Source organism: Ovis aries, chromosome 1, assembly GCF_016772045.2.
Source record: "Ovis aries strain OAR_USU_Benz2616 breed Rambouillet chromosome 1, ARS-UI_Ramb_v3.0, whole genome shotgun sequence".
Classification (NCBI taxonomy): domain Eukaryota; kingdom Metazoa; phylum Chordata; class Mammalia; order Artiodactyla; family Bovidae; genus Ovis; species Ovis aries.
The window spans coordinates 157,123,879-157,137,164 of NC_056054.1; the positions used below are offsets into that span (position 1 = coordinate 157,123,879).

The window sequence follows — 13,286 nt, forward strand, 5'->3', positions numbered from 1 at the left end:
GAGACCAACATTACCTTAGTATCAAAACCAGACAAGGATATCATGAAAGAAAATTACAGACCAATGTCCAGTGAAAACATGTATAAATCCTCAATCAAATATTAGCAACTATACATTAATTGTTGCAATAGTACATTAAAATTTTGACAGAAATAGAACTAACCATTCCTAAAATTTGTATGGAACCACAAAAGACCCTAAATAGGCAAGGCGACTTGAGAAGGAAAAAGCTGAAGGCATCATACTTCCTAATTTCAAATTACAGTTGACCCTTGAACAATGTGGAAGTTAGGGGCACCAACTCTCCCATCCACTGTGTAGTGAAAAGTAACTTAACCATCAGCCCTTGTATTTGAAATCCACATCCACGGATTTCAACCAACCAAAGATTGGGTAGTACTATAGTATGTATTTAGGGGAGAAAAATCCAGGTATAAGTGGACCTGTGCAGTTCAAGGATTGTTCAAGGGTCAACGGTATGTTACAAAATTATAGTAATCGAAACAGTATGGTACAGCCATAAAAGCAGACATATAGGTCATCGAACAGGATAGAGAGCTCAGAATTAACCAACACATATATAGTCAATTTATAACACAGGAGCCCAGAACATACAGTGGGGATTGGAGAGTCTCTTTAGTAAATGGTTTTGGGAAAACTGGGCAGCAAAATGCAAAAGAATAAAACTGGACCATACACAAAAATCAACTAACAGTGGATTAATGAATCAAATGAAAGACCTGAAACTATCAAACTCCCAGAAGAAAACACAAGTGGTAAGTTTTTTGATGTTGTTCTTAGTGATATTTTTTTTTTAACTTGACACCAAAAGCAAATGAAACAAAAGGAAAAATCAACCTGTAGGACTCTATGAAACTAAAAAGTTCCTGCACAGCAAAGGTAACCATCAATAAAATGAAAAGCAACTTTATTGAATGAGAGAAAATATTTGAAAATTATATGTCTGAGAAGGGGTTGTTATGCAGAATATAAAAGTGTAAAGAATGCATATAACTCAACAGCAAAAAAGAAAAACCAGATTTTAAAAAATGGGCAGATAAGAATAGATAGTTTCACAAAGAAGACATGAAGATGGCCAGCAGGTATATGAAAATGTGTTCAACATCACTCATCAGCAGGGAAATGCAAATCAAAACCACAATGAGATATCATCTCACATTTGTTAGAGTGGCTATTATCAAAAAGACAAGAAGTAATAAGCATTGCAAGGATGTGGAGAAAAGGGAATTATTGTGCACTGTTTTGGGGAATGTAAATTGGTACCACCACTATGGAAAGCACTGCTATGGAAGCTCCTCAAAAAGTTAAAAAACTACCATATGGTATAGCAATTCAATTTCTGGGTATTAATATGAAAGAAACAAAACTATTAGCTCAAAAAATATCACCACCCCTATGTTCATGGCTGTATTATTTGCAGTAGCCAAGATATGAAAGCAACCTAAATGTCCATCAGTACAGAAAAGGATAAAGAGATGTGATTTGTATGTATATGTGTATTCATATGTCTATAAACACTAACTCATCAGCCATAAAAAAGAATGCAGTTTTGCCATTTGTGACAATATGTATAGACTTTGAGGGTATTATGCTAAGTTAGATAAGTCAGACAAACACCATAATGATTTGTGTTGTGGAATCTAAAACAAAACTGAACTCAGAGAACAGATTTAGTGGTTGCCATAGATGGGGGTTGAGGGTAGGCCAAATGGGTGAAGATGGTTAAGAGGTTATACAAACTCCAGTTATAAACATGTCATTGGATGTATGTATATCTTGGTGACTAATATTTCATTATAAATTTGTAAGATGCTAAGAGAGTGGATCTTACAAGTTCTTACCATAGGGAAAAACACTGTGGCTGTCTATATGTGGTGACGGATGTTAAGCTAGACTGTTGTGATCGTTTTGCAATATATGCATGTATTGAATTATCATATTATATACCTGAAACTAATATAATGTTAGCTGTATCCAGAATGAAAGTACTAAGACACACTCATATTTTAAAAATATTTCATGAAAATAAATTTGTCACTTATCTTGGCTGTATCCTATTGGTTATATTTTTCTTAAGCCATTGACTTTTGAAAAAGTTTTCCATTCTAATTTTGGAACTGGGGGGATGCAATATAATTTCCTGCTGGTGATATAGGGAATAATCACAAGTAAATTTATTTTTGTCTCCTGTCTTCTTTTTGATTAAGATAGGTTTATATTGTTGTTTAGTCGCTCAGTCGTGTCCTACTCTTTTGCAATCCCATGGTCTGTAGCCTGCCGGATTCCTCTGTCCGTGGGATTTCTCAGGCAAGAATACTGGAGTGGGTTGCCATTTCATTCTCCAAAGATAGGTTTAGTAGGTGAAGATAAATTTATAAGTTACAGGTAAGATTTATAGGTTATTTAAATTAAGATCTAATTAGGGAAATGTAAATCATGCTAGATAATTCAGTAGAGGGAATTTAATTTAATTTATAGAACCAGTTTCATAGTTGTTGGGAGATCTGAGAGAACAGACCACGGAGAAGAGGAACCTAGACTTAGCAGCTAGTAGTTAAGTTGCCGTTTCCCTGGAAATAGAAGGACAGAGGAACAAAGATGGAATGCTAGAACTCAGGGGCTGGAGATGGTTGATGAGGGGAAGATGTATTGACCTTTGTGAGGGGAGACCTTGGAAGAAATATAATTACTTCTAACTAGGACCCAGAAGAAGAGCAGCAGGGAAAGACCTCTTACTGGTCCCTTCCTCCTTCAATTTTCTACCACTGCCTCCTTGGTCAAACCTAATCATTAAGCAGTTGCCTTCTGCATAACTGACAGAGATGTCTGGGGTTTCTACCCTCCTCAGTTTAGGTAATAAAAATGTATTGAGAAGTCCTGGGATGGTGGTTATTGCCCCCCAACCTTGAAGGAGGAACCTCCACTGTAGGAAGTCACTGAAAAATAACATGCTGTTCCAACACCTCCGGCCAGCACAGTGAGGAGGAAAGTCATTCCTCTGAAAATGAGTCAGCCTTCATTTATCCAAGAAGGGTGGAGAAGACTGGAGCAGAGAGGACCATCACTTGAACTGGGGGCAGGGTGGGGTTTGCTGGACCCCAAGCTGACTCCTCAAACACCAAGAAAGGGGGAGATTCTCTTTTCTTCTCTAGCGGCAAACTCCTCTTACCCTTTATAAAGCTTCCCTGGGTGAAGCTTTCATCCTGTAGGTTCCTCACAATGTTGTCAGCATTCAGACAGATATGATACTGTGGTGTGGTGTGCTGATTGTCACGGAGATGAAAGACCTCTGTTTCTGAAAGGTATTTCCACTGATTTTATATTTGGTTGACAGGATTTTTTACCTTAGTACTTTAAAAGGTGTCTGTCCATTGTTTTCTGGCTTGTGTGATTCATTTTTTTTTTTTCTGATGAAAAGTCTGGCATCCTTATTTTTGTTTCCCTGTATATAATGTACCCTTTGGGGGAGCTGTTTTTAAGATTTTCTTTGTATAATTTTTTAAGTTTTGAGTAGGTGGTATAATACATGTTTGTGGTTCAAAATTCAAGAGGTATGGTGAACACACAAAGAGATATTGTTCAATTTATATCCTTCAATTTTGTTTACAGTAGAAACGTCCTCAAGTTTCCATTTCCATAGGCAATCAATGTAATCATTTTCTTGGGTTTCCTTCCAAAGATATTTTATGCATATACAAAAAAAAATCACGTTTGCTTTTCCTCCATTTTACAAAAATGCTAAAAGGTGCTATAGTATGCACCCTTTCTTCATTTGGATATCTTTTCCCGTTACAGAGGACTATCATCGGTCATTAAATTGACTGTAGAGTATTTAAATGTTTTGGATATGTAAAAGTTTTAACTAACTGGTACTCTGTTAATGAGTGTTTAGATTTTGTTCCAGTCTATTGCTATCAAGCAGAGAAGGCAATGGCACCCCACTCCAGTACTCTTGCCTGGAAAATCCCATGGACGGAGGAGCCTGGTAGGCTGCCGTCCATGGGGTTGCGAAGAGTTGGACACGACCGAGTGACTTCACTTTCACTTTTCACTTTCATGCACTGGAGAAGGAAATGGCAACCCACTCCAGTGTTCTTGCCTGGAGACTCTCAGGGACGGCAGAGCCTGGTGGGCTGCCATCTGTGGGGTCGCGCAGAGTCGGACACAACTGAAGTGACTTAGCAGCAGCAGCAGCAGCATTGCTATCAAGAACCCTTTATCAACAACCCCTTAATTAATTGCCATGTATGAATGGCCCTAGGAATATATACAGCTATATTTTGTTTTGTTGCATTTTGCTTTATTTGATTCATAGGTAACTATTTTACAAATTGAAGGTTTCTGGCAACCTTGCATTGAGCAGTTCTGTTAGTGCTCAACAGAATTTGCTCATTTCATGTCTTTGTCTTATTTTGGTAATTCTCACAGTGTTTCACACTTTTTTATTATTATTATATTTGTTATTATCATCTGTAATCAGTGATCTTTGATGTTACTGGTACAGCTCACTGAAGACTCACATGATGGTTAGCACTTTTTAGCCATATTTTTAAATTAAGGTATATGCATTTTTATGGATAATATTGTTGCACACTTAATGGACTACATAGTATAGTGTAAACATAAATTTTATATGCACTGGAAAACCAAAAAAGTAAATTTTGTGTCTTGCTTTATTGCAATATTTGCCTTATTGTGGTGATCTGGACCTGAATCTGAAATATCTGACTTCAAGGATTTTTACATATTGTACAGGTATCCTGGGAGTAGAATTGCTGGATCAGAGAATGTTAGGTTTATCATTTTGATAGTGCCAAATTTCCTCTGTTTAAGTTGAACCAATATACAATATTGCCAGCAATATAAGATGGGACCTGTTTCCCTACCTCTCTGTTAATGCGGCATTTTATTAATTTTTAAGATTATGACAATTCAAACTTACACAGAATTAAAAGGAATAGTATAATGAACTGCCCATCACCAGCTTTAATAATTATGAATATATCATTAGCCTTCTTTTATCTCTACCGCTACACTTCTTACCCACTGCTGGTTATCTCTTTTATACCTTTATTGAGGCATAATTTCCAATAAGTTCTTGCAGTTTAAGTATTATTAATCGATCCCTGGGTAGGGAAGATCCCCTGGAGAAGGAAATGGCAACCTACGTCAGTATTCTTATCTGGGAAATCCTATGGACAGAGGAGCCTGGCAGGCTACAGTCCATGGGGACACAAAAGAGTAAGATATGATTTAATGACTAAACAACAACAGCAAATGATTTACAGTAAATTTATAAAGCTTTGCAGCCATTACTACAATCCAGTATTACTACGATTCTCCACCCCTAAAATATCCCTCTTGCATACTTTCAAACAATCCTTAGTCTCTCCCCAGCCCAAGGAACATCTGTTTTCTATCTTAATATTAATAGCTGCTATACCTAGACATTCCATGTAAATAATATATCACAACATGTAGGCTTTTACATATGAGTGCTTTCATTTAGAATAATGTTTTTGAAGTTCATGTTTTAGCACATCAGTAGCTCATTCATTTTTGTGCTGGATAGTAATCCATTTTATAGATCCAGTACAATTTGTAAATCTAGTAACTGATGGATATTTGGACTGTTTGCAGTTTTTTGGCTATGAACATTTGTGTACAAGTGGACAAATGTTTTTATTTTCTTTGACTAGATATTTAGGGATGGAATTGCAATATCCTATGATAGTGTTGTAGGCTTCCTTGATAGCTCAGTTGATAAAGAATATGCCTGCAATGCAGGTGACCCCGGTTCTATTCCTGAGTCAGGAAGATCCCCTAGAGAAGGGATAGGCTACCCAGTCCAGTATTCTTGGGCTTCCCTTGTGGCTCAGCTGGTAAAGAATCCACCTGCAATGTGGAAGACCTGGGTTTGATCCCTGGGTTGGGAAGATCCTCTGGAGAAGGGAAAGGCTACCCACTCCAGTATTCTGGCCTAAAGAATTCCACTGGCTGTATAGTCGATGGGGTTGCAAAGAGTCGGACACAACTGAGCGACTTTTACTTTCGTAATAGTGTTAGTCACTCAGTCATCCAATTCTTTGCGGCTCCATGCAAGAGGAGCCTGGTGGGCTCCTGTGTCTGTGGAATTCTCAGGCAGGAATACTGGAGTGGGTTGCCATTCCCTTCTCCAGGATATCTTACCACCTCAAGAATCGAACCCAGGTCTTCTGCATTGCAGACAGAGTCTTTATGTTTAACATAGAACTGCCAAACTCTTTCTAAAGTGACTGTATCTTTAAAATTCTAACCCACTATCTATAAGGGTTTCAGTGTCTCCACATGTTCACTGACAAACTTACATTTATCTTTTCCATGATAGCTATTCTAGTAGTTGCATAATGGTATCTCAGTTTTGGTGGATTTCCTCAGTGCTGTTGATGGTAAATCTTTTCATGTACCTTTCTTCGGTGCCTGTCTTCTTTGGTAAAATGTCTATTCTAATCTTTTGCCCATTTTTAAATTGGATTATTTACTTTATTGAGTTTTAAGGGTTCTTTATACTAGTTATACATTCTTTATCAGATATGTGATTTGTAAATACTTTTCCCTATACTGTGGCTTACCTTTTCATTTTCTTATTGGTGTCTTTTGAGCTTTTGAAGTTTATTACTGGTTTTAAGAGATTTGATTGTAATTTTACACAGTAGTTTCTCTCACATTTCTTACTCTTAAGCTTCTTGGAGGTTTGGGTTTGTACTTTTTCCCCAAATTTGTAAAATTCCTTTGAGAATTTTTTTAGAAATGACCATTATGTTTTCTTGAAGGACACCACTTGAAGGAAATCCACAGTTGACTCACATATTACTGACTGTTCTTTTCATTTTTTTCAGTCTTTGTGTGTGTTTTGACACTGTCTTCTGCAGTCCAATCTGACATTAATCCCATAAAATGTATTTTCCATCTCAGACATTGTATTTTTTTATTTATAAAAGTTTCAGTTGGGTCTTATGTGTTCTGTTTCTCTGTTTAACATGATTATTCTTTACCTCAGGAGTTGGCAGACTGTGGCCCATGGGGTCAAATGCTGTCCATAGCTGTTTCTGTTTTCTTTTTTAATATGGCTCCCAAGCTAGACATACTATATTTTTAAGCAGTGGTATTAAAAAAAAAAAGTGACGTTGGTGGCAGTGGGGATGGGGAAGGGGGGAGGAAAAAAAAATGGGAGGGAGACCTTAATGTGGCTCAGAAAGCCTAATATATTATCTGACAACCCAGGCTCCACCTTCAACACAATATGACAGCGGAGGAATTTGAAGCCAGTGGTGCACTGAAGGTCATGATAGCAACAACCCACATGATAGCAATAACACAAGCCCACTTAACTCATGACTAGATTTATTTAAATGCCCCACAATAAAGGCTAGCAGAAGAAAAGGCATGTCATTTTCCAGGCACCAGTTTTATTAGTATCTGTCTTTACTTTCATAATCATGAAGTCTAGCTTTCAGCCAAGAATTATGGACACATGAAAAAGAAAAAGAAAAAATAATGCACTATCAAGGGACAAAGCAGGTTGTAGAAACAAATTCACATATAAAGATCTAGTGGTAAAAGTGGATAACATGGTTGAAATATATTGAGAATTTCAACAGAGAGCTAGGACACTTTAAGAAAGATTCAAATGGAAATGCTGAAAATAAAAAATACAGTAACAGATGAAGAATGCCTCTGATGGGCTCATCATAGAGTTGGCACAATACAGTTAAGGAAAGAATAAATGAACTCAAGTGTAGGTCAAAAGAAATTACCTAAACTAAATGACATGCAGAAAAAAAGAAAATAGAACAGAGGGTCTAAGAACTTTAAGAAAATATGAACCTGTATAGCATAAGTTTGTTAGAATCCCAGAAAGAGAAGCAAAATGAGGCAGAAGAAATACAAGACAGTAGCCATGAATTTTTTCAAATATACTGAAAGACATTAAACCATAGATCTAAAAATCTCAGAACAAAGAACAACAAACAGAATAATTTTAAACTCTCTCTCAGCCTGCCACCTATATCACCTAGATGTGTCACATTTAAACTCAGAAAATCACAGAAAAAATCTTGAAGGCCACCAGAGAAAAAAGACATTACCTAATTTAGAATACCACAGCAGACATCTCAGAATCTACGTAAGCCAGAACATAGTCAAGTGACATCTCTAAAGTACTGCAGGAACAAGTCTTCCAACTGTTAATTCTTGAGGGAGAAATGAAGATGTGTTCAGGGAAGCAAAAGCTGAAAGATTTTATTCCCAGAAGATGTGAACTACAAAATGATGCAGCACAAGTATGATGCCAGACAGAAAATCTTCAGTATTCTTATGCTGCTCCTGACTTCTGAATCATGATTAAGAAAAATTTCTCTATAACCAAGTTGGATGTGATTATTTCTGATATTTGCATTAATTTTTTGATCCAGTTTGAATTTTTTCTTATGTTTGGAAGTTGGAGTGGAACAGTTTTGTCTTTTAATACTGGGCTATCCGATATGAAGCCAACATTTTCCCTGATTTGAGATGCTGCTTTTGTCACATATTCACTTCTCCCGTGCAACTGTCCTATTTTTTGATTTTTCCATTAAATTTCATTAGGCTGTTTGTTAACATGCCAATATAATGCTGGTTCAGTTATAAAGCTTTCAAATGTTTTAATATTTCAAAATGTTTTCATATTGGCTAGTTGCTTTTCATTGCTCATGCTGTTTCATGGTTTTCATGGATACTCAGTTTTGTAATCAACTTTCTACGTTCAGGTATACAAATATATAAATTATGAGAACTTAGTACTGAAATATATATTTTTTATGCTTTTTATCTTCCTTCAGCTCAAGAGCACTAGAACACAAAGACTGAAACTTCTCATTCCAGTTTTAATGCTATTGATGTTATATATTTTTACTATGATTTTTAAAAGCCCAGATGAAATTATTATTATTGCTTCATGCTGTCAAATTTTTTAGTCATTATATGTTTACTAATTTGCATTAGTGAATTAGCATCTGCTTTCCTCATGGCTCAAGCAGTAAAGAACCCACCTGCCAATGTAGGAGGCACACAAAACGTGAGTTGCTAGTTTGATACCTGGGTCCAGAAGATCCCTTGGAGAAGGAGATGGCAACCCATTCCACTGTCCTTGCCTGGGAAATCCTATGGACAGAGGAGCCTGGCGGGCTATACTCCATGGAGGCGCAAAAGAGTTGGACAGAACTGAGCATACATACACTTTACTAATTTGCCTCTTAGACTCTTCTTGCTCATTTAATTTCCCATGTCTTTTAACTAGTCTATTTTTTTTTGGTTGTTTATACATTGTTCTTTGGCGTTTTATAAATACTGTGATTAGGTAGGTATAGAGTAATCATTATGGAAATTTCTTGGGCTTATCAGTTATAAAAAATTCTTACCTAGTTTTTGTCTTAGCTTCATTCTTTCTCTCTCTTTTTTTTGTGGAAGTATGATTAGTCATGTTAGAATTGTACACTCCATTCCTAATGTCTTTAACCCTTGTATGTGTTTTCCATGTCTTTGTCTCTCTGTATTGCACTTTATTTTTTTTACAGATCTTTCAGTATACTAGTTTTACTAGTTTTTTTCTTCAGCTTTGTCTAACCTGCAGTTAAATGTGTTCATTGACTTTTAATTTTGTTGATTTTATTTCTATAAGTTTTTGATTGCTATTATCTTTTTTATAATTTTTAATATTTATTTATTCCTTAAACATGGAGTAGGAAATGGTAACTCACTCCAGTATAATCCCAAGGACAGAGGAGCCTGGTGGGCTACAGTCCATGGGGTTGCAAAGAGTCCTTAAACTATGTTATCCTCATTTTATATTCTAGATCTGGTTTAAATATATAAAGTCTCTGTGGATTTTCTTTTGCTTCTTGCTTGTGGTGTTGTCTGTCCTTATATAGGCAATGATTTTTATTGACATCATCATTATTACTAATATTTACAAATACTACAGTATTTACAAATTGTGAATTTGTATTTTATTGGAATAAATTTATTTGTAAAAATTGAAGCCTGGGTTTGAAGTGGATATTTAGAGAGGATTTACATTTGTTTCAGCCAGAAACCTGGAGATACTACTAGCACAGGACCAAGCTTAGCTAAAGTCCTGGCCCGAGAATTTTTGGCCCATCTACAGAAAATGAATTCAGGTGAAAACCTATATGAGAGGATTTTCAAATTAGTCTTTTTTTTTTTTCCCTTTCCTGTGTAATTCAGTGAGGAAGCAGGCAGTTTTCCTTACAGGCTTAGAAATGTGGTGAAACTGACCAGAGGAGCATATTAGTATAACTATTTTAATTTTTAGTCAAGGTAAAAGCCAGCTGTTTAGCCGGCATTTTACTTATTTTCAGAGGATGGATCACCAAAGGTGGTAATTCATAATATAGAAAAAATAATGTACAGTATCTTTATCTGTATATTTGAAAAAATAAAATAACAGACCTTTCCTCAGTAAAGACATTACTGAAGAAATTGTTTTGAAGTTAAATACATTCAAATGGTTGAGTATGACTAAATGCTCTTTGTTAAGCTTAAGTAGCATTTAAGTTGAGATATCTATTTGATCAAAGATTTAGAATTATCATAGAAGAAATTGTTAAAAATTGAATTTATAACATTCTATTCTATTCTTCTTTAATTCATGTAGAATAGACCTAATTTTATTTGGCTTAAATTGGTAGGTGGATTTCTTGTATTTGGATAGTTAAGCATTATAATTTAGTAGAATTTTCCTTGGTACATAAATGCAGAAATCCACATTCTTGTATTTCATTGTGAAAATTACTTAATCTGCTTCAGAGACCCAGAAACGAAAAGTAAATCTGGTCATAATTATCAAACAGTACCTGTGTATTTTAGGAAGTACCTTATTACCCCTTGTAGTATATGTGAAAATATGATCTGAATTCTAAGGCCAGAATATAGTTTGTTTCATAAATGGGGACTCTAGTGGTATTCTAGGTATTTAAGCTTACATAGCTAATAGGAATATACTATTTGATAAAAGTAAAAATGACTATAAAAGGTATAATTTTTTAATTAAAAAGGCATGCCATCTATAATATACTCATGCCACTGCAAGTAATTTGTTTTTATATAAATAACTTTATTTAGGTAATTCTAATTTGAATAATTATTTCAGTTTAGTTGAATGAACTGTAGGTAACCTATAAGTAGGACTAGTACTAATTATAATTGGCTAATGTATAGACCGTTACATATTAAGCATTATACTAAATGTATAGTTTATCCAAATATTAAGCAATGTATGAAACACATTCAACATTTCCAGTATTACATTACACAATAATACATTTTTGAAGAAAAACATTTTGATGAATTTTTTAAGATATCTTAAACATCTTCATAATTTAAGTAAGGAAAAATTGGTGTCTTATATTTCAACAAAACTGGCATATGCACATCTGGGAAAAACTCATCTGTGAATACTTTAGTTTTCCTCTTAGATTGTTGAAGGAAACTTTGATGGCAATATTAATAATAAAAACAGTTCTGTATTATTAGCAAGCACCTGTATAGCACTGCCAGGGATCGTCTTAAGTGCTTTACAAGAGGTAGCTATTATTATTGTTCCTGTTTTATAAATAAAGAAACTGAGACACAGAGATACTAAGTGACTTGCTCAGGGTCACATATAAAGGAAATAGTGGAGCTGAGATTGAAACCCAGTGTTGGCTCTAGACCATGGCTGAGTAAAGGGCCAGATAGCGAATATTTTTAGGCTTAACTAGTAAGGTCTAGTTGCAGCTACTCAGTTTTTTTATCTGGTGTGAAAGCAGCCATAGTCAATATGTAAATATATGGATGTGGCTTTGTTTGAACCATAATGTAGTTACTGAAAATGATATTTAAATTTCATGTAATTTTTCCTGTTAGGAAATACTATTTTCTTGCCGCCCCCCCCTTTTGGTTTTTAACAATTTTAAGTTTTAAATTTAAGTGTTCTTGTCTCATGTATTATGAAAAATAAAAACAAAAACTGTAGTTTGCCAGCTCTGCTCTAGACTACTCTATATTCTGGGAGTCCTACCTTGTTCTAGGGCTTCCCTGGTGGCTCACATGGTAAAGAATCTGCTTGCAATGCGGGAGACCTGGGTTTGAACCCTGGGTTGGAAATATCTCCTGGAGAAGGGCATGGCAACCTATTCCAGTATTCTTGTCTGGAGAATTCCATGGACAGAGGAGCCTGGAGGGCTACAGTCCATGGGGTTGCAAAGAGTCAGACAGGACTGAGCGACTAACCACTATATCCCTCTGAAAAAAAAATTAGATTTTGCATTTTCTCTGGGGTCTGTTGTACTGGGTTCAAGTCGGACTATGATTTTTTAATCATTTGGATACCTGGAGCCATATTTTTGCCACCTGGTATACCACTGCATTTTTTCCCTCTGGTTGCAAAACAGGAGACCTGAGTTTGATCCTCTGGAGAAGGGAATGACAACCCACTCCAGTGTTCTTGCCTGGAGAGGATCCTGGCAGGCTACAGTCCATGGGGTCAGAAAGAATTGGACACAATTGAGTGACTAACACTACTCCTACTACTAGACTCAAGTAATTCTACTGATACAGAATGTCAGTATATTTCTTTTTATTATAATTTTACCAGAAACATAACATGAATCCTAAATGATTAATGGGCTTCCCTTGTAGCTCAACTGGTAAAGAATCCGCCTGCAATGCTGGAGAGACCTGGATTCGTTCCCTGGGTTGGGAAGATCCCCTAGAGAAGGGAAAAATTACCCACTCCAGTATTCTGGCCTGGAGAATTCCATGGACTGTAGGTATAGTACATGGGGTTGCAAAGAGTCGTACACGACTGAGTGACTTAAACTTCACTTTACTTCAAATGATTAATACAGTTTTTCAAAGCCAACTATTTTAAAACTAAATATATGATATTATGTAACTGTTATTTCTTGATAATCTTTAAATTGGGGCAAAAAAAATCAATCCATTCACTTATTCTTTCTAGGAGTTTCTTTGAGTTGCTGCTGTTCTTTGGAAGAGATGAATTTTATGAAGAGCCCTTAAAGGATATTCTTGGATCATTCCAGGTAAAACAGTTTATTAATTTCATTTTAATCTACCTTTGAAACAGGCCCTTTTGCTCTGCCTGAAAATAATATATTGATTATTTATTGATTATAAGCTTCTAAATTTCCTAACGTGGCAATGCTTAAGATTCTGTTACATTGGCA

At 35.6% G+C, this 13,286-nt stretch overlaps 1 protein-coding gene across 2 annotated transcripts in view; it reads left to right on the forward strand.

The window, feature by feature from the left end:
• The window catches only part of ZNF654 (zinc finger protein 654), a 90,784-nt gene that overhangs the window by 39,115 nt on the left and 38,383 nt on the right, over nt 1–13,286 (forward strand). For both annotated transcript variants that reach the window (XM_042230391.2, XM_042230402.2), the window contains exon 3: nt 13,061–13,142. In XM_042230391.2, the coding sequence (XP_042086325.1) occupies nt 13,061–13,142 (82 nt within the window). The remainder of the gene's footprint in view (nt 1–13,060; nt 13,143–13,286) is intronic.